Source organism: Larimichthys crocea, chromosome XVI (genome assembly GCF_000972845.2).
Source record: "Larimichthys crocea isolate SSNF chromosome XVI, L_crocea_2.0, whole genome shotgun sequence".
In the NCBI taxonomy this organism is placed as follows: Eukaryota; Metazoa; Chordata; class Actinopteri; family Sciaenidae; genus Larimichthys; species Larimichthys crocea.
This window is the reverse complement of record NC_040026.1, coordinates 12,575,410-12,600,040: the sequence shown is the minus strand read 5'-3', so window position 1 is coordinate 12,600,040 and position 24,631 is coordinate 12,575,410. Positions and strand designations below refer to the sequence as shown.

The window sequence follows — 24,631 nt, the reverse complement described above, 5'->3', positions numbered from 1 at the left end:
TCAAAATATGTTTCATTTTGGTTTAAGCACAATTAGGAAAAAGAAAATACAATGATTAAAGAGCATTTTAAATATTTGGTCAAACTTGTCCCAGTCCTGCTTTTAAGTTGAGTATTTGTAAGACATATTTTATTTGACAAATCAGCTGTGCAGCCTCTGATCTTATATTTCAGCTTTATACTGCTTATTTAATGGATGGTGGAGTTTGTTATCTGTGCTCTCATAGCCATAGCTATCTTTTTTAGCTGCCAGATTAAACTAGAATTATCTTTCATTTTCTATTTTATATTGAAAGTGAATGTGGTCTATGAATATTGGCACTATCACAACAGAGCCATGCTATAAAAGGAACAGCTGACAGAGAACCTGCACAGACAAGGATGGACCATCATGTGAGTGATTTAAATTCAGTTTATATTATTATTAATTATAATTCATGTACATTTTATTTTTGGCTAACTTGGCAAATTTTAATGCAGTAAAATTACATTTTCTATACAGTTTAATTTAATTAATGATTAGCTAAGTAAGTCTGGGAATTCATTTGAGTTTGATATAAATGAGTTTGGTAGGAATCAGGGTTTGACAAATAAACACTTTGCATCCAGACTTATTTACTGCACTGACAGAGATGCAGCAATAATAGTAATGTGATAAATAATATACTTATATATATATATATATATATATATATATATATATCTTACTATTATATATCTTTTTTTTTTTATTTATTTATTTATTTTTGTGTGTGTTGCACAGTTGCAGAAAAAACAACAACATCTGAAGCAGCTGATTAAACACAAGCTGACTTTTTGGTAAGTCTGGGCTCAAAATATGTGCAACATGATAGAAAAAAAAAATATTGTACTTTGTGAAAGTGTAACAAACAAACCTCTTTTCAAATTCCAGGCAGGTGCTGCAACGGCTCTGAATGACAATCACCCAGTTGACTTAAACACTGGCCTTTGTCATCTGTTGATCAGAGCTCAACCATCTGTAGACTTTGAAACATTTTTAGAAAAACTTAATTGAGGAGTCTTTCATTAAAAATGGCCTTAAGAACAAAAAGAATAAACATAAAACTACCTCCTCATTTGATAAACTTACTACAAACACTAAGTGAAAAGGGGCGCTTGTTCTTGAAACAGTATGAAAGTAAAGAGGAAAGAATGCAAGCCATTGCAAGTGAGCTTGGGAAGATATCTAAAAAAGTAAACGAGCTGCAGAAAGGCGCAAACATAATGAGACTGATGGGGGCATCATGTGGAGGATTTGGAATAATGGTGGGCGTAGGTGCAGCTTTCTTATTAGCAGTGTCTTCAACTGGTGACAGAGCTGCACAGATGGCAGCACTAGGATTTACTGCAGCAGTTGGTGGAGGTGCAAGTGTTATTACAGCAAATGTATTCAAAGCACTGGAAGAGAGAATAAGTACAGAAACTGTGGAATGGATAGGGGGAGAATTCATGCAAATCGTTGAAGAGCTAAAAGGTGTCCTGGAAGAAATAAAGAAGGTGTCTGAGGAGTTGGAGGAAAAATCTTCCTCATTGATAACAAAAACTGGAGCACAGGCAAAAAGCAGCCTGTTGAACACAAACCAGCTTGAGAACATTCTTGTGCAAACAGCTGAAGTGGCAGAAAGGAGCAGGCAAGCTCTAGAAGCCTCTCTAACCATGCAGGGAGGAGTGAAGGACCTGCTAAACCTGATCACCCAAATCATTCCAACACCTGAGGATGCAGAGCTAAGAAACAGTATCACAGGTTCAGCCTCGCAGTGTGAAAAAACTGTGAAAGAGTTTGCAAAGATGAAGGAGACGCTCAAGGACTTTGAAGAAATGCAAAAAGAATAGGACTGTGTACCATCGTTGAAATGAAGGACTTGTATATATCAGCAGCAGAGTTTATGGGTTTGACACAGCATCAGTTGAGTCAGACTTAAACTGAAATCATACATAATGGTCAAAGATAATGTGAGTGAAATCTTCCCTTTTGGTTTTGAAGTGATTTAATAAAGTGTATGTGCAGACAAACACCTGTTATTCAGTTCATGTATTTACCACACGCATCAGGCACTTTGTTTTCTGTATCTCCTTTTAGATATGGCAATGAGTGGAAACTTACTTAGCAAGTTTTCTGCTTATTAGAGAGCTCTAATTATTGTATATATTTGTATTTGTATTTAGTATACTGTTAACCATTGTTCATAGTGTTTGTGTTGTGTTTTTCTTTGCTTTTTATTAAAGTTTAAACATGTTTCTTCATCTATAGGGTAAAATACATAAGCTGTATAAATAAAATGAAGGGATTTTCTTCTGTCTTTGTTTCAAAAGTGCTTTATTATTTATATAATTGATGATTTCATGTTTTTACAACCTGTTTGGTTAAAGTTAATAGGTGCCATTAGGGCTATTGTGTAAGTACACGATCTACTCATCTGTCTAGTCTTACCATGATCCTTTCTTTGAGGTGTAGTTGCTAACGAATACAAGAAAACTCACTTTACATTACATCTCTTCAATCCTATATAAGTGATGCTCAAAGAACCCATTGCTGTTTTCCATAGAAGTGAATAATTGAAGTTGCAGTCAGGAGATTTTGCTTTTGAAAGCAACTTTTTAAAGATTGTGTGTATGATTCTGAGCCATATTACTAATGTCATGTCATCACTTTTTATTGTTAATGGGTGAACAGGTTTGAACTTAATATATGAATAATGAGCCCTTCTATGACTTTCTCGGTTGTCTACAACAGCCTATGGACTGGTTACTTTATTAGGTACACTTTTACAATCCATTGTGACCCAATACAACAACTCTAATATAAATTCTACCTTTATGAAGCATATAATTATTTTGTTTTTGTTGACAGAGGTATTAATTAAATCATGTTGTTTATTAAAGTTGTAGTTTTCAGTGGTGTTAAACTGAGCTGCATTATATTAAGAGGTGTTTCTAATGTTTTGACCCTCTTATGTGAGTAAATCGGGTGGCCAAAATCAATCCTAAATTCTCAAGTGTCAGAATTAGTATTATACATGCAGATGCAGCAACTCTGTGGGATATCAGATGGTTTTTGACCAACTACATGATCCTGTTCTCATTCTTTTAGTATTTTAATTGAAAAACGGGTGCATCTTTCTGGCATAGCTGTCTGGGTGGTTTTGTGTCACAGACATTCAATACTGATTGTGGCATTCCTCAAGGAGGCGTTCTAGGTCCTTGTTTTGTTTCGATCCTGTTTTGTAAAACACACTGGGCTGCATCTTTGCACAAAAGCTGATATATAAATAGAGTTAATATTAATCTACTGTCATTGTATGCAGTAAGGAATCTGACAAAGACAGGGCAGTGTTGTGTTAGGATTTCTGCCAAATTATTCAACTGCTTAGTCATAGCAACTTGTACAAACTGTGCTTTTACTTTCACTTTACATTAATTCATCAGATGGTGAGAATTGTCTTGGATTTATTTATAAAGGTTTATGTCCTAATTCAGTTATTCATCCTTGCCCTTGCAAGCCAGTTCATCCCCTAATGGCCTAATTGTGATTTATATTTTTAGCAGGTTTTTGTGAAATGGCAAAATTTTATGAAAATACATATAACAATATACACTTTATTGCCAAAAGTTAAACAATTGAAAAAAACATTTGTTGTTTCATTATCTATTAATTCACAAAGCTGTAACCATAAAATACATTATTACATACATTGTCACACATAACATTTTTTAATGATATACACTTACAAATGGTGTATTATAAGGATAGTTAAGGTATTTCGAAGTGAGAATGTATAAGGTATTTATCCATAGTCATAACCAAAGAAACTGTCTGAATCCATGATAAAATGTTCTTAACATAGCATACACTTGTTTGTGAAATCTAAAATGGCACTTAGCACCGAGATATTTAACATGTCTTGGAATGGTTTTTGCTGTGTATCTGAACTTCTGTTATTTTTTCGTACAGTTCTGGTTGCGTGTTTGGATCAGGCAGCTCAGCTGTGATGTCTCTGGGAACCAAATCACACATTTTAGGATCTAAACAGTGCTCGAAAACATTTGTCAAACCTTGTTGTTCCTTAATCTCTGTAATATCCTGTTTTCCAATGCATATCAACTGTTTCAATTGTTTCATAATCATAGCAAATGGATCTTTTGGGTATTTTTTCCCCAGAAGGCTGTGTTGTCTCTCAGTGGTGTCATAAAGCAGTTAGCATCTTTGTTATTCACTAGTTCTTCAACCTCGCGTTTGTCTTGCAATATGGCATCGTTTATTCCACGGTCATCTCGGGTAAAAGGCCCACCTTTACGCAACTGTAACTGCTGAAAATGTCAAGATGTGTTTCTGTTACAACCTGAGTAAAGAACAAGTAGTTTGGATCAGGAACAAAACAGTCATCAACACAGCAAAGCCTAGATTTTAAATAACTTCCAGGTGTTAGTTTAATGGGTCTGTTTTCATGTAGTGTGTTTTGACCAGTCAGAAACTGGGAAACTCAAACATCAGTCGGCTGACATAACTCGAGAGCGAAACGCCATTGGGTTTATGCATCCTGTCGCATGTTGTCTGACTGTTGCTCTGGTTCACCGTCATCATATGACTGACTGTCAATACCTTCATCATTTTCAGGAAGACTTTCTGCCTTCAATATGTCGGTTTTCTATCAAATGTTCGACACTATATTCATCATCCATTTTTTTTATTCATCAGTGACTTATCAGTGACATCATCTACCTGATAACTCAGCCTTATCTGTGATTGTTATGTCGTCATTTTGGGGATGAATCTCTTTTAGTTGAAGTTTGAAAGAGCCGATGAACTTGCACAATACCACAAGTGTCTCTTTAGCTTTAATTTCACATCTTGAGATTGACTTTTAAATTAGGTCAAGCAGATTAGATATGACAGAATCAGCAGTAACTCAACATTCAATCTATTCAGTCTTTTGAAGGCGGAAATTTCGACATTTACTCATGCATTAATTGTAATTATTCAGTACCTTGATCCTAGGGGGAACTGATTGTCACTCATTATTTTCCAAAATGTATAGAACGCAGGGGATGAGGAGGTTTACTTTTTGCTTGTGACAATACACATTAGCAGGCATTTACGCAGGTGGAAGAATAAATTCAAATACAACAGTTGTGATAAATTCTACTTTCATGAAGATTATAATGTTTTGTTTTGTTTTTTGAGAAGAGTTGATTCTACCTTGTGGTTATTTTTAGTCTTTCATTTATTTTAAAATGGGCCTGTTGAAAATACCAGAACTGGAACTGCATCACTTCTAAAACAGTATTTTTTGTACCTAGATCTATTTTCAGAATAGATCTGTGCCACCCAGATTTGATGTGCCAGACCACCTTGAAGAGTGTTGGCACCAACATCAGAGTCTTTTCCCATCTTACTTTGGCTTTAAAATATTGTGGCCTGCACAGACACATATGTAAACACACGTGCACACATAAAAATACACACACACAAAATCTTGATATTTTAAAATACATTAAATACTTAATAACGCACAATCCATTATTTGGATTGTGTGTTATTAAGTATTCTTCATTTGCATTACACCATGAAGAGACTCATTACTGAACTTTATGTCTTTGCTCTGCTAATTTTTGCTTGACCTGATTATATCCAGATAAAGGGCCATCTGTACCACTGAGGACGATTTACATAAAAGAAGTAGAATCCGAGAGTCACATTTTTACAGTCAGTCAAGAGAAATATAAATTTTCTAAGCAGCATGTGCCTCAATCACATTTGAGTTGTAAGAAAGCTGTTTTATTATTTCAGGACAAGACTGAGATGAAGGTGGTGCTCTGGAAAGGTCATATAATAAGGGGAAAAGGTCCCTAAAGTATCAATTTACTCTTCAGACTACAACTGACACGGAGCTCCAGGTGAGTAAATCACTTTATGCTGCTCTTTTTAGTATTGATCTTTTCCCGGACATCAGTAAAAGATGTATTAATTTTTGATATCTTGTTTCTGGGCAGAAAGAAGCTGACTTCATGGGTATGTGTGTGCTAGCCAGTGACAACATTAAGGTCCTTAACTCATACAGAGACACACAGAGTAACTGATGCAGACATTTGGGGGAAAAAAACTTTCCTCGGACCACTTATCACCACCGTGCCACCAAAAATGGCTTCACTGACACTAACAGGTGCATACATGTCCACTAGGTGTCAGTGTTGTATTGTAGGTGAAGAGGTACTTCAAACAAACATACAGTATATCACCTAAGTACCATCTGTGTCTGCACTGCATAATATCAGTGGGTCTTTTTCAGTCCTCGGGAAATCCTGGACCTCTGCTGGACACAATTCCCTGTACTTATAGGAACATTTCATCTCTGCCACAACATCTCAATGGCAGGTTGAAATTCCATCAAGGGAGCCTGCCAAAGATTGGATAAGTGATGGACCACAAGGACTACATTTTTTTAAACCAAAGTTAGAATTCAGATGCTTACACTACAAATTCCTCTTATGCTGTGCCTTAATGATGCATCCCCCACTTTACAGATGGCATGTGAGCAATGATAAGAATGATCCTGTAGGATGCAGCACTTTTGCTACTGAGAAGAATGTCACTTGTCACCCATCCTTTTCTTTGTGGAGCTTGGGAGAGGTTTGTCACCTGCTGGATGGACTGCACCATGCAGTTTGCATGCACTAGTTTGCACTAGTCAGTTGCATAACAGCGCGTAAAGAACCACTGTCATCCTTTACTAAAACTACTGCTGAAGGAACAGTATGTTTAAGTTCAGCGACAGCTTTTTCCTTTCCTCATAAGGAAATAATTCTGCACTTGCTGCAGTGGGATCTTATTTTCATTGCTCCATTGAGGCCAAATGTGGCCCGAAACCAACAACCAAAAAACGGGCTAAATTTAGACCAAACCTAAGAGGTTAAACAGCCCAATTTTCAACATTTTTTTTTTTTTGGTCTGACTTTGGACCGAATCAGTCGTACTAAAGATAGTCCAATTTGCAACAGTTATTTTTGAGATGAATTTAGCGGATAGCTTAGCTTAGCATAAAGACTAGATACAGGGGGAAACTGCTAGCCTGGCTATGTCATTAGGTGAGAAAATTAACACAATATTTTATAATAGTTTCATTCTTTAAAAAAAAAAAAGAAGAAGAAGAAGAAAAAAAGCTGAAATGTAATTAACGACAATTAGTGGACTTGCGTGCTGGAACTTTTTCTTGGCTAGGAACAGTTACTTCCTGTAATTAGAGCACTTTAGTGGTGGTACAGGGCTTTGTTTTACCTGTGGACAGAGCCAGGGTGGCTGTTTCCAGTCTTTATGCTAAGCCTTGCTAACCACTTCATTTAGCATACTAATATAAGTGTGGCAGCCTGGTGCTTGTCAACCCTTTGCAAGAACCTAATCTTTTACCAAAGTGTTGATTTATTCCTTTAGTCATAAAGTCTTAATGTATTGTATATGATGGCAGGCATGGGGCAGAATGGTGACCAGCCATCTATCAATGACATTATTAGTTCTCATGGTGCCCTAATAACAGGCCCTCTTGCTTAAAAAGGACATTTTAGACACTGAAAATGACTGTTGACCCCGCTTATTTGTCGTCGGGGGCAATAGAGATGCTTTTTTTTTTTTTTTTGTACAAATCACGTTACATTGTGGCAGACTTCAACACCCTTGTCATATGTTTCCACTTTTGCCGTGATTGTATTTCTCTTCATTATTCATTCAAACAGAGTTGCAGCAGAAGCCAGCACTTGTAGCAAATGCCTTCCATGTGTCTCTAATTGCCTCAGTAGAGATATTTAACATGAGGTGAAGTCATTAACACATGGACACACTGTCAGATGTGGAGCCAGGCAGCCGTAGGTGAAAAAGTAGACAACAGCGCACTAAAGCTAATGCACCATCCATCGTGCCCGATGAGGAAACCTGAGGAATTCCTTGCCAAAATGCTGTGCCTGAATTGTAAGGTAAAAAGATAAATAGCACAAGTTCAACATTTACTGAAATGTATTACAGAGAAGCCAATCTGTAAAAGTGTTAGCAGTTGAGCAGCTGGGGACTTAACACCAGAGCAATGGAAATGGCACAAATATTTAACTATACAATAAATCCAAAAATAACAAAATGACATTCAGGATTTGAAATATCAGTTTGATTATGTTACTTTAGAGATAATATAGCATCATTTTGAGGCCTTTCAAAACAAACCCTGCTGTTAAGCTTGAGAAACATGTATTTGAGTTTATCCAACCACAAGAATATCAAATCCTACAATCGAAATCAAAAAATGAAGACCACAGCATTCATGAGGTTTTCATATGGAAAGAGTGATAATCATATCATTTTAACTCCATGGGATGCCTACACATAAATATAAACCATGTACTGAAACGTGATCATACATCATCATCACTGAACATGAGAAGCCGCCCTGTCTTGGTTTCACCATGCCTAAGTCAGGAGCTCCACCTGTTGTTCAACTGGGACTACTGCATCCATCCAGTAGCAAGTGAAAACTTGGTGATGTGCAGTTACTTAGAAGCAGAAGACATTAATACATTAGCCTTGAGTAAAGTAATGCTCAGAGGACAGTTCGACATGTCACAGTAGGAAAAGAAAGGGTGAGAATAATAAAGTTAATGATGGCTGAAGTTAAGGAAGAATAGCTCGTCCACTAATCCTGAAGTGTTCTCGGGCGAGATACTGAACCCCAAATTGTTCCTGAAGGCTGTGCCATCGGTGTGTGAATGTGTGTGGTAAGTCAGCTCCTCTCTGAGCAGTTGGGACTTTTCATGGTAGCCAAAGCCATCAGTGTATGAATGAGTGAATATGCTGTGTAAAAACCTCTTGATTTAAAATATGAGTATGTATTTTTATTAAGTGACCGCATTAATATGAGTATAAGTATGTGAATTAGATCAATATGGCTTTCACAGTGTTGGAACAATGACTAGGTGTAAACTGTGTTGCTTCCAGCACTTTGACTGAAAAACACGTCATGAAGAGGTTAAAACGATGATGGGGCTACAATGGTGTGGATGGGTTGTTTGTGAGACAACAGAACTGTAGAAATACAGGGTTACGTTATAAAGTCATCGACTAGGACTTGGACCAAGTACTGCCTTGGCTGATGACATTGCATGGTGTTGCGGAAAAAAGGTCAAACTAACTGCTCCAGGTGGTTTTCTAGATAGCAAACCATCACTGAATTCATGTTGAAATTTAATATTGATTTTCAGCACGTTTGTGAACCCCGAAATGATGAAAAGTACATTAAGACAGATATAAAAAATCAATGTTAGTTCAACTTTAAATCAATCCCTGATTTATCATTGGACCATCACTGAAAAAATATTAAATCAATCCTGATTTATGTACAGCAGGATTCTATGAAACCTGCCAGTAAAACCTGGACCACAGGTCAGGAAACAGGAAATAGGAAATATCATTCAGGGCAGAGATTCTCAAAATGCCTTTAACTTTAAATGTAAAATAGAACTTACGTAGATAATGATATACGTAAAAGATAATACAGTCTTGACACCAACTAGTAACTAAAGCTGGAAGATAAATGTAGTGGAGTAAAAAGTACAATATTTGTCTGATAGATGTCATAGAGTAGATGTATAAAGTTCAATAAAATTAAAACATTCGAGTACAGTGAGTACAAGATTTCAGTGTACGTACTTTGTTACACTGCAGCACTGTACATATGATAAATGACAAAGTGACTTAGAACATTTAAATGGGAATGTTACACACTGCATTAAAACTTGAATGAAATAAATTCATATGAAAATGAAGTGCATATGGACCTTTTTGCAGCTTTAAGTACCAGGGTAAGAGCCTGGAAAACTGTGACAACACACCAAATGCCACCTCTATTGGCAAAATGAAGTAAAGGTAAAACTCACCAACAAAGACAGAAACAGCCCAGAACTACAGACTCAAACACTATCATGCCTCTGTAATGCTGTTCATGCCTAGAAGCTTCCCAAGGAGTGAAGCTAGGGGTGGTCTTACTCCTGCTTAAATCCTGGCTACTGAGATGAACTCAGTTTTCACCATGAGCAATTCTCTCAAGCCGTTCAGGAGCCATTTTTGCCCCATCACAGCAAAGACAAAGTCTTGGGCGTCCATTTCTCTGCTTTCACACGTGCTAAACAAATAATTAAATATTAAATCTCACAAGGTATTTCCATTGAAACATGCTATATATGCTATGTTTTCTGTCTAATTGTCATTTCAAGCTGGCAGTGTCTTGATTTGATTTGTCTGATAGCATGGCCAAGTGACTGACAAACGGTCGATCCAAAATATTTGCACCAGTTGTTACACTGAACCATCTGGTAAGTGTTTTAGAAAAGGACAGGCACTGATTCAGAGACTCCACATAGTCACTGCTCCCAGTCCACAACACAACCTGCTGTAAAACCACAATTTCAACACTTTTTGTAGTGAGATTTAGAGATACTGGTAGGTAGAATTCTTTATGTTTAGCCAGAACCAGGCAAGCTGTTTCACAGTGCCGCCAGCCTTTATGTTAACTCGGCTAACTACCCCCTGGCTTTGATGTCATACTTGACCTAAGAAAGCAAATATTTTCCAAAATGTCAAACTAACATGATAAATAACATGATGTATGGATATGTTTTGAATTTCAAACCAAGCTCACTGTGTATCTGTAAATCCAGCCACGTATGCACGGCCCACTGTCGTCTGTCCTGAACTGTTTGGTGAAGCTCTGCACAGATCCACGTCAGAGGGTTTCCCTTTAAGTCTATCTGTGCTCAGCACACGGTTAGTGTAAACATTTGAGGATATCCCACACCCACCAGCTGTCTCATATATGTTCACGTACCCGACGTCACACACAAACGTACAGTACACATGTACAGAGGAATACAGTCACATACAGTACATCACAGAGGGAGGCAGTGCCGGGGTGAGTCACTGAGCCCTGCTGCTTCACTGCACCTTAAGTAATGTCTTCCTCTGCATCCTATTTCCTGAGGTTAGCAGGAAATTTAAATTTAAAGAAGAAAGAAGGAACACAATAAATTACACGTCTTCCTCCCATACATCCTGAAGTTTGTCATCAGCATTTGAGTAATCACATATAATATTCAAGCTTTTTTTCCCCGGACAACAAAGTTGAAAGTGTGACCATGACTTGAAAACACAAGTTCTGTTTCAGCAAATCCAATCATCATTTCATCTCCTGGTATCTTGTTGTTTGCAGTGTTTATGGCTATAATCTATCCTGTGGTTTATCTGACAGCGTGGCTACTGGGTGATACAAGAGAGATCAGGGGCGGGAGAGAAAAAGCCCATTTGCTATGGGGCCTTAAAACGTGAGTAATTGCCCCTAAATGAGGGGATCATCATTCCTGCGTAATCGTCCATGAATTTGATTAACAATAGGGGAGATCCCGGGCTTATTGATCAGCATGACGACCTTGGGAATTTGATCCCTTTTGTTCGAGCTGATTGATTGGAGATCATCTCGGATTCATCTTAACGGAGGAATAAACATGTCATGCTGATTTTTTGGTGTTAACTCTGAGTCACTGTCCAAACAGTAACGGTGGAAGAGGGGAGGGGGGGGCACGATGACCGACTGCGTTTAGTGGAAATGTGCGCATTAACAAGCAGCTTTTGAAAACGCGCTTCATTTGCGTCACGGGCTCGGCTCGTTCGTTTGCTCTCTCGCAACTGGCCTCATACTGATAACAGACAACTGGGCCGAGAAACGCATGATGTGGAGCTGCGGTGACAAAACATCATAATGGGATAACTTTATTTGGTTGGCCCGCTGATTGATCCCTTTTATTAAACAGCTGTAAAGCATGTTTCTCATTCATAATGAGGTTTATTCCTTCATATCTGAAGGATTTCAAATAAATAATCTTTAATCACCCTGCATTAATGACTAGGAAAACCCTCCATATCTCTACAAACATGTCTCTGCCTCCTGATAATAAGTCTATTTGGCTGAACGTCCTCTAACCTACTGTAACCTGGACATACAAATTAAGGGGGGAATTAGTCATTTATTTATTTTTATCTTTATAGCTGACTCTCGGGTCATTTTCACCTTTCCTTTGTGTTTTTTTTGTCCACCATCATCAATCACGGCTCAATCATCTCCTGGTGTTAGCTGAATACAGGGACAGCCTGTCATCAAAGGCAGAGGGTCTCCCTTATCACCCGCCGTCCCCACAGGTGTAGAGCTCAGTCCACTCCACACTAAAATGACAGCAGGAGCTCTGCGTCTGTTGCTCGTCCTCGCTCTCCAGCTGAGATGCGTCAACCCGCTCGCTATCCCGCAGGACAGAGGGACTGCGGTGCGGAAGGAAGCTTTGGATGAGACGGCGAAGGAGAACGCGTTGGTTCATCTGAAGGATTTACCTCGAGGTCCGTCTGTTGCTCCTCACAAGAAGGCGCCTCAGTTTATGTTGGATCTTTTTAACGCGGTGTCAGTCTCCGATGGGACCCCGAAAAACCAGAAGGAGATTCTGGAAGGAAACATAGTGCGGAGTTTTGAGGATAAAGGTGAGTAAAGCAAACGCAGAGACAACGGGTGTATGTTTGAAAATGTATGGTCTTGATTAAAGTCAACTTATGGCCACACAGCCGAAGAGTGCGTAATGTTATCCAAACTTGCATTTACGCACGATTACGCGCGGCCAGCGTTCCTGTTTAACATTTGATTCCAAAGACTTTGTTACATTTCTTAATCAGAAGATTATTTGAACGTTTTGCTAAAGATTTGTTGGGTATTTTTCCATTCACAGGTCACGCTGGAGAGAAGTTTCACTTCTTCAATCTGTCGTCTTTCGGCAGAGATGAGAGGATGATCAAAGCAGAGTTCCGTTGGTTCAGAAAGAAACAGAAGTTTTTCCTCGGAAAGTCATACGGACCTCATTTCTATAAGGTAACATACCTTACTACATGTTCTCATGTAGATATTTAATTTTGGAGTAAGCCATACACTTACCAATATTGGCGAGTAATTTACTACATTGACCAAATAAGGTCAGTTATCTTGCTTCAGTGTGTGTGGAAATGTAGTAGATACAGGCCTGTCACTGATGTTAGGACATTTATGAACCCAGTTTAGTGACTAACAGCTTCATGTTGTGACTACCCAGGTGGATCTGTATGAGGTGCTGGACAGTCGAGTGAAGCCATGGAGAGGAAACCTCATCACCTCCAGACTGGTGCCCCTTTACACACAGGGATGGGAAATCTTCAATGTCACTCAAACGGTAACACCCTGTTCTATTTTTGGGCTTATTCTAAAACATTCATGGTGATTTCAATGCTATCATGCAGAAATGTATTCAGGCTTTGTTTCATTCAACTGAGACATCATTTGAGAAGTTTCTCCTCTAATCTTTTCAATCATGCTCTGAATGTCAGGTGTCAAAGTGGATCCACAACAGTGAGGAGAATAACGGCATCCTTGTGGTGACCACACTTCCTTCTGGTAACTGGATGGAGTCAATGACAGACACGAGTGCCTATCTGGTCATTTTCTCAGATGATGAGAGGACAGGAGCATCAAACCAGTCATACCTGGGTAAGGTGATGGTTGTGTTATGAGTGTGTTACATAGGATGGAAGATACTGAGGATGGGCTTGAAGGGATCATTTATCTGTATTCACTTGAACATGAAATATATAACAATTTGTGAGAAAATCAACCTAATATGCTCATCTTCTTCTTTCCATAGGACAAGTCCAACCTGCAGCAGCAGCACCTGAGCTCCACGACCATCACCGCAGCAGGAGACGTCGTGCATCTCCAAGTTTGTTGCCCCACGGACACTCCCAGTCCTGCCAGCGGGTTCCCCTTTTCGTTGACTTTGAGGAGATCGGCTGGTCCGGCTGGATCATCTCTCCCCGAGGATACAACGCCTACCACTGCAAAGGATCCTGCCCGTTCCCCCTGGGGGGAAACCTCAGAGCGACCAACCACGCTACGGTTCGCTCCATCATGCATGCGCTCAAGCTCTCAAGCGACGAAGTGGGAGCACCATGCTGTGTTCCCGATAGACTCCAGTCCATAAGTTTGTTATATTTTGATGATGAGGAGAACGTGGTTCTGAAGCAGTACGACGACATGGTGGCATTGAGCTGTGGCTGTCACTGACTGGTTGTGCACCTCTTGCACTTTTTAACAATGGGACAATGACGGAGAGGGAGATGATGGTTTGCTTGAGCTGATTAAAACACTGTATTTTCGTCCATATGTTTAAATATTGTAATATTTTGAGAAATAAAACAACTATTCCTCAACTAATAATCAGTGATCCTTTGTCTAGTCTAGTCCCGGGATTCAAAACTTTTAATGAAGTCTAAATAGAATCACAAAAGAGATTATAAGATTAGTTTTTGTTGTTAGTTATGGATTGTTGCTGCAGATTGGTAGAAGGAGTTGCTTAAATTTAAACTCAAGTTGAATTCTAACATATTTTACTGGAGCTCTATGGCCCCACCTTCAGGTCCTCTGAAGGTGATGTTGTCCGTGATAGCCGCCCATGTTAAGTGTTTATAAAATATATCACATAAATATATCTGCTCTGTTTCTTAACATGCTAGGATGTCAGTACTTGGATTTTATTTCATCACAGGGATTTGTATTTGGTAATCCAGCCCTTTCAAATGTGATTTTTTAAATAAGGAATAGGGAATTATCAAATTTGTGGTGCCTCAAGTCAAAAAGGTGGTGAATGGTAAAGTTAAAAAAGCATTAAAATAAATTGAAATGTAAATAGAATCTAAACAAAAGTCACAGTCTATACATGTGTAACATGTTATAAACAGAATTAAAGTGTAACTAAAACCCCCAAATTCTGTTAGCTCAGTCACTATATGGCATGTGGTGAGTGGCAAGTTGATCACCATTCAGTGGCGAGGGGTTGTTTGGTGAGGAAAGCTGCTACCAAACATCATCAGCCTCCAGAATCAGCCAACAGAGAAATTCAATTGCAGTAGCCAAGTTTCAACCAGTAGAGGGAAGTAGCTACGCATATTTATAGTGCAATGTGTAGAATTTAAAAACTTTTTTCTAATTAATAATAATAATAATAATTAAATTGATTTACGTTTTTGGCTGATTATACAAAAAAAGGGGTTAGTATAATTATATGTATAGTAATATCATTTCAGACATAGACAAGAAGAAGGATTAACTAAATGAATAACACGATCACAATAAAAGTCTGTAACAACAGTTGTTTTTTTATTGGAATGGATCACAGACACAATACAGCCCTGCCTTATTCTAGTTTAGAAAAATACCAATGCAACAGACTTGCAAAACCAATACTCCTTCATGTCCTCTGCATATTAAAAAACATTAATTGCAATAATGTCAGTTCAAGCCTTTAGACAGTATAAATGAAATTTGTCTTGTATCAAACACGTTCAACAAGTGAAACTGCAATTTCAACTTCAGCATGCAAAATGTTTCTAAAATGTGTTGTGTGGACATGATGAGTTGAAATCTGTAATATGCAAATCAAAGACACATACATTAATTCTATTTGATTCAAGTATCTCTAATGATACCTTCAGTGACTGCAAGCTATCTGGTGGAAACAAACGTTGCAGGTAACAAAACAATGAACCACAATACATGAAAAGCAGTGGAGACCCAAATACCACTGCAGATGTATATAATAAACTCTCAGCATTTACAATAAATATTCCACATTTACATTCAATCTTAACCTCTCCGTTTACACTTAAATATATTATGAACATGGATCATCCATGTCCCTTTCATCTTTCTCACAAATTGCACATTATCTTACACAAATCTCAAGTCAACCCAGCACACCACAACTATCATCCATACACAAATTCACTTCAATTAGACAGTTTACACTCAAGTCAAACTCATTCCTCTTCACAAAACCAATCAAGGCCTCAGTAGCTTCACAAAGCCCACACAGTATCTTGTGTAAGTTAAGGTAAATAAAGAATTACAAGCATCAGACACTTGAAAGAAAGACCCTGAAGGGAAAATCTACCCTGAAACACTTGAACACTGTTCATAACGAAGCAGGTATTAGCAATGTACTTCCTTGTGTTTCTTATTCTGTAAAGCTTCCTGTCGAAATAACTCCACAGTTTGATTTTGACAAAACAGCACAAGCAGAGGGAGGATTTTTCCTTTCAAACCTCATGGCCTATCAGCTCGGACAGTCCAGCTCCTCAGTGCCCATAAACTCCCCTAACATGTGATCGTGTTGACCATAGACAGGCTCTAAATATGGATGTCTCTCATTACACTGCATTTGCCTTGACCTCTCTAGGTGTCTCTGCTCAAACTCTTCAGGTGCTATATGAGGGGCTTGGATGGTAGCTTTCTGAGCCATGGGAGACAGAGGCACTGGTACAAAGCCATGGTAAACAACCATAGGTGGGGTCAAAACTTCCATGGGGGATGCCTGAGGAACAGCACCTTCTGGTGGCTGGACTGGCAGTTGCACATAACTTCCTGTTTCGGGATCAAAGAAAGTTTTCGTTTTGACTTGTACAGGCATGTCTACAAAGAAGTACTGCCCAGAGTCCGGATCCTGAAGAAGCTTACGTTGGGTCATAGGAAAAGACTGCGTAACAATGGCATGCTCAATGCTAGACTGGCGAGAAAGTTGGCTGGTGTGGCTTGACTGGCGGGACAGGTTTGAAGGATGAGGCGCTTCCGTGGTGTACGTATCGATACTGTGACTCCTTCTCAAAGGGTTGTCCCTGCTAGCCTTGTCTTTGGCTCGGCCTCTCTGCTGAAGCTCATCCATGATGGATTTCTCAATACGTTGGGTCCTTGGAACAAGCTTCTCATTGATTGACATATCGGCACTCAGCCTGCGCTCCACTTTATCTCCTAAGTATCTGTCAGTGCTTTGTGATCTGTGGAATGGCCTGTCTGATGTGGATCTCTCGCTGATGTGAGCTTTGTACACGGGCACATTACTGATGATCCTATCACTGCTGTAGTCTCTTTGCTCTGGCTTTTCTCGAACATGTCTGTTACTGCTGCGGCCTTGCCTTTCTGTTGTAACACTTGCTAGCCCTTCGTTGTTCTGGGTATTCCTTTCCATCGAATCATGGCTCTGTCTCCGAGTCTTGCGACCAGCATCTGTTCTGTTGTGATGGTTGTTTTCACCGCTCTGGCCTGTTCTTTCATAAAGTGGTTGCTCACTGCGATTACTGTTTTGACCATGGCTTTCACTGTGATGATGACCATCTTCAATCTTTTCTCTGTGTTTTTTCTCACCACTTTTGCCACTTCTACTGCTGCCGCTGCTGTTGCTTTTGTGCTCAGATTTGTCACTCTTGTGTTTGTCCACTCTCTGTTTGCTGCTGCTTTGAGATGACTTGTGGGGGGACTTCTGGGCCTCCTCCTTCTTCATCCTTCTATTTGCTATCTTAATGGCTTTGAGAACAGCCTTTTCAGATTTGGGTAAGACAGCTGGTGGTTTGGGCAGCCCTGTTTGGCTTTCATTAGCACTGCAAGTGGACCCAGAATGTTCACTGGGAACCTTTGACACTTCACAGTCTACTGGCACTCCAACATTTATTCCCAATTCATCAGCTGTGTCAGCTGTGCTAGTTGTGAAGCTCTCCACGCCTTCAGATGATGGACTCACCCCAGAAAATCTGTCTTCCTCCTGTGGGACAGTGAGGAACCCTCCAAACTGTGGTTTCTTTGGGTTTTCATTTTGTACGTTTGAAGGAAGTTGCAGCTGGGGAAGTGAACTGTTTGAGACAATCTCTTTAGGTTTGAAGACTTCATCTGGGATTGGTGGGCTGACACTGGTGACAGGTTCATTAACTGGAGGGAGCTGTAGATTTTCCTTGAATTGATGTAACTCCTCCTCTCCCCTCTCTGAACCACTTAGACTCCCTCTTGGTGACCAGGGTTGTACAGTTTTCTTCAACTTATTGCTGAAAGTGTTGTCTTTGACCTTAAACAAAGCAGGGATCCCCAAAGGCGGTGATAAAGTGTTGGCAGGTGACATTGGCATCTTATTCTCTTCATGAGTTACACTTTGATTTGTAGTGGTGTTTTCTTTGCCGTCCTTGTTCAGTACCTCTGTTTCTTTCTGAGGAGACCTTATCGGCTGCCTCACAGCCTCCGGCTCGCTTTCATGATCACTTAAAGAATAGTATTCCACTTCCGTCCTGTCCGAATCTGCTTTTGTGTTTTGTGAAATATTTCGTGTCACCACATCAACCTCTTCTACCTCTCCAATTAAGTTGTCCAGAGAGTGGTAAACATTCGACTCCGTCTCAGTATTTCTGTGCAGTGCACTTTCGACAGAGAAGTAGGAGGATTTTGAGGACAAGCTGGCTTGATCAGGTGGGCTTTGATTGATACTGACACCATTTACCATAAGTAAGGGTGATATTATAGGGATTTCACTGAGAGCTTCTGCATCCGCATTTATTTCTTCACCTGCTCTATTTATTTTGTCAGGTTCTACTGTCACTAAATTATTAGTTACATTTTCATCTGATGTGTTTAAATGGTCTGGTTTTAAAGGAGCCCTCCGCTTTACTTTGTACGTTTCTTGTGGTCTCTCGTTGGTGTTTTCAAACGGGACTTCGGTAGTGGAGCTTATATCTGCTTGAAAGTTATTTGCCTTATTTTCATTTTCTCTAAACTCTGGTGATAAATCCAATCTATGTTCAGATTTTTGGTATTTTGAAGGTGACAATGCCTCATGTATAACTGATTCGGTTACAGTTACGAAGTTTGAACTTGCATTATTTACCACATCCTGCCTCTCTTTATCAGAACCAGTTTCACTTTGATCAGGCAAAGATTCCTTTGTCGACAGGTCACGGTCTACCTCTTGTTTTTCTGAGCCTGTGCTCCTCATGTCTTTTAAGTGTACCTCACCATTTTCATGTTTTCCATCTTTGTTAAAGACACCCTCTATCACTACATCTTTCAAACTCTCTGTTTCCTTAGTAACACTTTCATCTCCTCTATTCCCTCCTTTCTTGCTCCGAGGAGGAACAGGAGGAGTGTCTCCCTTTCTGTCTTCATTTTGCAGATTGTCTCTACTCTCTTCAGATATCAGTCTAACTGTATGCCTCAAATTTACTTCCTCTGAATCGTAGCTAGGGTCATCAGTTAGTTTTTTATGTTTAGCTTTAGGGACCGTGTTTAGATCATTTCCAATCTTGCCCATGCCAGGTAGCGGCACCCTACCACCTGACATGTAAGTCTCACCAAGTCCAGGTTCAGTTTGTGACAGGATCTGTCTCATGTAATTGTGGTCTCTCAGATCACCTAACCTGTCTTTTAAATTGCTTTCTTTTGTAAGAGTGCTGCCATTTTGCTTTTTGTTTTGCTTAGCCTCTGTGAAAGAATCTTTCATTGCTTTTTTATGTTGCTGTACTCTTGTTACATAACTTTCATCACTGCCATTCTCATCAGATGTTGGATTTTCATCCTGCTCTGTGCATTTGTTCTTTCTCTTTTGCCTTTCTGAGATAATTTCTTCAAGTGCCATTTTGGCTTTGTCATAATTGTCATTGAAAAGTGCTTTGTTCACTATGACATTACTGTCTATCTTTGTGAAAGTCTCCTGCTTGTTCTGCTCTTTCTCTTTATTTGCAAATAGCTCTCTCTTAGCCAATGTGTTCCCTCTCATAGACAACATACCCTTCTTAATATTCCTCAGCTCCCTCGAGATCAAATCATTCTTTGCCCTCGCCTCCTCATCTACATTCATAACACTTAATTTGCTCCTTGCATTATCGAGAACACGATCACCAAGTCGTACTCTCTCCAGCGCTTTCAAAGTGTGCAAATCATTAACGATATGCTCACTATCTCTCAATTCTCTGGGTGACGTCATCCCCTCATCCGTCTTCATTCTTGGGTTCACTTTCAGATCGCCTTCCTCAGATTCCTTTCCATGATCATCATCTGTCACTGAATATCTCTGACATTTTATATAGTTGTTTTGTCTGGCTGAGAATATATGTTTGAGTTTGTCCTGTTTCTGGATACTTTCATTTTCATTTGGTGGTAAATCTAGTTTTGCATCTGTCAAATCACCATTTGTGAGTTTGTCATTATGCATTTGCTGTTTGTCAAGAGCGAATTGAATATCAGATTTAACAAAATTTCTCTTTGGAACTGGTGGAGGTTCTTTCTTGGCACTACCCTTTTTACCAACCGGTGTTGCAGTGGTTGCCTCATTTCCAGTGTTGTTTTCTGGTACTGCACTCACCCTCTTGCTGTTAAGCATTTCTTTTGAATAGGCAGCCTTCTTGTCTATTTCTGTCTCCCCCAGTTCTGCTATGTCTGAACTGGGCTTGTTGTTGATATCTGACTGAACTGCAGATAGAGCTTTGTTTTTGGCTGCATTAATTGCTTCTTTTGCTGCTCTGATCACGTCCATTGTACTTTTGGGCTGGCCACTAATATCTTTATCCTTAGAGCTAACAGGCTGCGCTCCAAACAATTTTTCTTTTATGTCTTTTGCAGATTGTTTTGGTTTGTCTGGTACATTTGGTGGTCTTTTCCCTACCGATACATTTGATGACAACCCGTCTTTCTCAAGTGCAGGCGGTGAAATTATGGGTGAACGATCTTTGTTGATGTTGGGAGTATTTGGTGAAAGCCCTGTGCTTGTTTTCAATACTTTTGGAGAGAGCTCTTTGTTTAGCATGAGTGGTGAAAGCTCATTTGTCTCAGAGGGTTGGTCTATGAGTATAGGAGCACCAGTGCTCGGAGGGATTTGAAGATATTTCATATCACTGTCAACAGGGCTGGCTTTCTTGTATAATTTCAGGGAAGGGTAGTTTTGCTTTTTAGCCATGGGACTCTTGGTCTTTTTAGAGTGTATCAAGGGGGAGATAGGATTCTCCTCACCAAGACCAGATTTGGTTTGGAGTAGATTTGATAACAAATAATCATCTGAAAGAGGTCTATCAGTATCATGTGGAGTAGGATCAACCATCGGAGTGCCATTAGTTTCCAAAACAGGACTGCAAATTGTCTGTACATCTTTTAAAATGGCAGGAGTGCTTAAGCCAGATGCATTGCCATCAGACCCAGCTTGTGGATGTTTCAAATAATCTGATTGTGGAGATTGGTTGCGGCTATCGGGTACCTCTAATGTTTTAAATTTAGGTGGGCTATAACGACTTTTCACCCTTTTCCTGTTGTCTTTGAGGTTGAAGAGGATGCTAGAGGCAAGTGATTTGTAGCTGTCCCGCTTGACTGGAGGTTCAGGGGTAAGTTTGGCCTCAGAGTGTGGTCTTAGTGGAAGGTCAAGGACAGAGGGCGAAAGAACACCCTGGAGGATTTCTGATGTTTCTGTTGGTTGTCTGGAGGGAATGAGGGGAGTCATCAGCTGGCAGATGCTGAACGGAGTAGACGCCAAAGAGCTGACTTCCTCAATTGCTTTCACCTCCACAGACCTGGCTTCCTTTTTGAACATAAAAAGACTTTCGTCCACTGTTTTTAAACTGTTTTCCTGAGGTGTTACCCCAGGCTGATTGACTGGAATCACACTTCTTGCCCTGGACCTGTTGCGCCTCCAGGGGGCAGCACTCCCATCCCCTCCGTCTGATGAGCACCTCTTCTCTGCCGGCGTAGCTGAAGGCTTTGGTAGAACCTTTGGAGGAGGAGGGGGTGGGAAAGGTTTCGGAGCAATGGGTGGAGGGGGCTCAACTACTGCTTTCTGGCATGACTGTACCTCCTCTGTATGCAGAGTCTCTTTTCTGTGTGCCTCTGTCAGCTCCTTGTAAAAAGGCAAGTCGTACCATTTAGGGATATTATCTGTGGGGAGAACTGTGTCCTCTTGGCCAAAGGGGAACTGATTAAAATCTCTCCATGTTTGGAAGGGACTAAATTCACTGTGGAGGAAAAAGTTTTTGATATTAAGTTTCCTTAGTTTGACAGTGGATTTCCCATTTTTGATCTTAGAGGATTTTCCTGAGGGAAGGCCAACATCTTTGCCCGTTTTGTTTGATGAACGATCTCCAGAGTGATGTCGATGATGGTTCTTGTAATGTCCGTCTGAGAGATTGGTGTGATAATCCGAGGAGAACTCAGATAGCTCTCTTTGGATGCTGCGAAGTGCAGACTTATCCCAAGATTCCCCCTTAGAGTCTGTCATACCTCCATTTTTGATTAACATCCCCTCACAGCTTTCCTCTGTGGCACTTAATGCCTTGAGGAAAGACGACATGTGGGATATGCTCTTCTGTTTCTGCTGTTTCCATGGCTGAGCATAATTGTTGTCATTTTTGTTTTGCCCTTGCTTTTTAGATTCCTTGTGACTCTTTTTCGGAGGCTCTCCTGCCAAAGGTTTATGGCAGCTGAAAGGTGAGTATCCATACAGTAACTCGTCATTATAAACTGCATCATCTCCAACGCAGAGACTCCGAAAGGCTCGATCAGTGAGCGTGCTGACCTCGCGATCAGTCTCGTCCATGAATAAGTCGGTGAAGCCGTTGGGGAAGCGATGGTGGAGCATGCTCCCCACCCGATGGCTCATGTGTCGCTTTTCCACACAGGTCATGATGTCAACAACTCTCCTTCTGTCTCGTGCATCACCTATTTTTCCTCCTCAGTGGTTGCTGCAGCTCGGCAGATCCTTTGGGTTTCTTCCAGCTCAGATGGACATTAGAGAAGTGGTGGGGTGTGTAAACTTCCTAAAAAAAGTACAGTGAAATCAGATCAGTGTCAGTGTTGTGGTTTTAAATCAATCTATTTACTCAAACATTGTAATGAATTGCACCTTTTGTGCACTTCAAAAACTCACAAAAAGGTTTGATAAATATGATTCCTATAAACGGTTGTGAACACTGTAGTTGCACTGATGACCTTTATGTACACGATATGTGCCGGCTTCAGCCATGCTGTCACTATGCAGGGAGCAGACAAACACTTCATACCATGCGCTTGGCTATTTTAAGCACTGTGTGGTGCCTTAAACTGTGAGCACAGAGCAACATACAGAGTTGGTGGTAATGAGAATAGCTCCGAGTCCATTTATAGGAACGTTATTATAAAATAAGAACATTTCCATTGTGCGTGTATTTGCATTCAAAAGAAAAGGTCCTACATATTGGTCGCTTTCAAATGTGATCATATCTATTTCATATTTACTGACAATTCCTCTGCTCTGAAACAATATTCGTGCCAGCAGGTTTACACCAAAGAGCATAGGAAGTGCAACAAATCATCACATAAGTCACAGAGTGCCTTCAGGAACAGCTGCTCTACTGTAGCTTACTTTAGCTATCTGGGTGAGGTCTTAGAATAGCTCATTAACCCATTTATATGTCCTGACCTGGGACCATAGCCACTCGCAGATAACTCAACTCTTCAACTATCTGCAAAACCAGTCACTCTCCTTATATGCAGATGAGCTTGATTAAGACAAATTAATCAAGCTAAATGATTCTCTATCTGTGCGTTCAAATGATATATTTTGAAAACAATCTCAGTAGTCACAAGCCAATCACAGTGATTTGAAGAAAATTAGGTCAGTTAGCAACAGCCAAACAGACAAAACATCATCATTATTATTGTTGTTATTATTGTGACTATTATGAGAATGTGCAAATTTATGGATTTTACTGTATCTTGAGTCTGACTTACTGAATGTTTTGGCTTTACAGTAGCCTTTGGTCGCTAACAGTCTTCCAGCTCTCATAACCAGAGATCAGTTAGCAACCACGGTACTTTCCCAGCATCTGCTTGTGTATTTTTACCCAAGGAATGAGGTAGCCCATTTAACTACACTGTATAACCAACCATTGGAATATGATTTTATAATTTCCTCAAAAATGTGTAAATATTAGAGTAAATTATATGACAGTATGTATCTGTAATGATTTCATACCAAAAAAATGCAGACATGCTGAGGAAATCTTGTGATTTAGGTCTTTTTGCACAGTGATGTTTAGCCCATATCTAAAACTTAAACTCTCTTATATATTCTGTCTGCTGGCCCTCAGTATTTTCCATGCCATCTATACAATCACACTACTCCCTCACCTTGGTGATGGGTCTTTCATGCTGAGTGTAAACGTCCAATCTAGACAATGGTATCAAACACAAATCCTCAATGTAGAATCCAAGAATCCAGTGAAGAATCACCTGCTAAGAATAAAGTCTAGTTATCGGTTTGTCATTTGTGGTAAACAATCTTTTATTCTGTCTTGGAGTTGAACAAACAAAGAAAACTCACCAAAGTGAGTCAAGCCCTCAGATCCATGTTCAAATGCACTTGTGTGCCGAGCCTCCTGATAGCGGGTTCAGAAGATACCAAAATAGATACACAAGTTGGTGTGGCCAAACCGAGCAGCAACACAGGACGCAGCTAGCTAACACACATTGGAATAACCAGTGGGTGTCGAGTGGCAGGGCACAACAGGCCAGCAGGATGAAATGGACACTGTCATTGGTTATTTTTGTAACTAAGCAGTGTGGGCCGATAGGCTCCCTCATGGACCCTCTCTTTACTTTTAGGTACCTTTGAAGAGATGACAGGGCCTTCATTTCAATGAGCAGACATCAATCTTTTGAGTCTTATTGAAGACAATACAAAGGGGAGGAGTGCAC

At 39.9% G+C, this 24,631-nt stretch overlaps 2 protein-coding genes and 1 long non-coding RNA gene across 4 annotated transcripts; 2 read left to right on the top strand and 1 right to left on the bottom strand.

Moving 5' to 3' along the window:
* Positions 1-321: 321 nt before the first annotated feature.
* LOC113747839 (uncharacterized) lies at positions 322-2,285 on the top strand. Its single transcript, XR_003463922.1, has 3 exons — positions 322-392; positions 763-818; positions 913-2,285. It is a non-coding gene; the product is annotated as an uncharacterized LOC113747839 (long non-coding RNA).
* Positions 2,286-11,410: 9,125 nt separating this feature from the next.
* Positions 11,411-14,351, top strand: LOC104928596 (bone morphogenetic protein 2). Its single transcript, XM_010742910.3, has 5 exons — positions 11,411-12,570; positions 12,813-12,952; positions 13,170-13,286; positions 13,441-13,600; positions 13,755-14,351. The coding sequence occupies exons 1-5, from the start codon at positions 12,270-12,272 to the stop codon at positions 14,171-14,173; spliced, it is 1,137 nt and encodes a 378-aa protein (XP_010741212.1). The 5' UTR covers positions 11,411-12,269; the 3' UTR covers positions 14,174-14,351.
* A 900-nt stretch (positions 14,352-15,251) lies between these two features.
* On the bottom strand, positions 15,252-24,362 carry LOC109136811 (uncharacterized). 2 transcript variants are annotated; one of them, XM_019253239.2, is made up of 3 exons: positions 24,258-24,362; positions 24,065-24,169; positions 15,252-22,713 (listed from the first exon to the last, which is right to left on the bottom strand). In XM_019253239.2, the coding sequence occupies exon 3, from the start codon at positions 22,578-22,580 to the stop codon at positions 16,221-16,223; it is 6,360 nt and encodes a 2,119-aa protein (XP_019108784.2). In that variant the 5' UTR covers positions 22,581-22,713; positions 24,065-24,169; positions 24,258-24,362; the 3' UTR covers positions 15,252-16,220. The 2 variants fall into 2 exon arrangements, with proteins under 2 accessions (XP_019108784.2, XP_019108785.2); XM_019253240.2 differs by having other exon boundaries at positions 24,065-24,166.
* Positions 24,363-24,631: the final 269 nt, after the last annotated feature.

What these genes read in the sequence shown, in the direction of transcription:
- LOC109136811 (XM_019253239.2), bottom strand. Translation starts at nt 22,580, where the DNA reads ATGACCTGTGTGGAAAAGCGACACATGAGCCATCGGGTGGGGAGCATG.
- LOC104928596 (XM_010742910.3), top strand. Translation starts at nt 12,270, where the DNA reads ATGACAGCAGGAGCTCTGCGTCTGTTGCTCGTCCTCGCTCTCCAGCTG. An exon ending in GCGGAGTTTTGAGGATAAAG is followed by an intron (nt 12,571 to 12,812) that starts GTGAGTAAAGCA and finishes TTCCATTCACAG; the next exon opens with GTCACGCTGGAGAGAAGTTT. An exon ending in TCTTCAATGTCACTCAAACG is followed by an intron (nt 13,287 to 13,440) that starts GTAACACCCTGT and finishes TCTGAATGTCAG; the next exon opens with GTGTCAAAGTGGATCCACAA.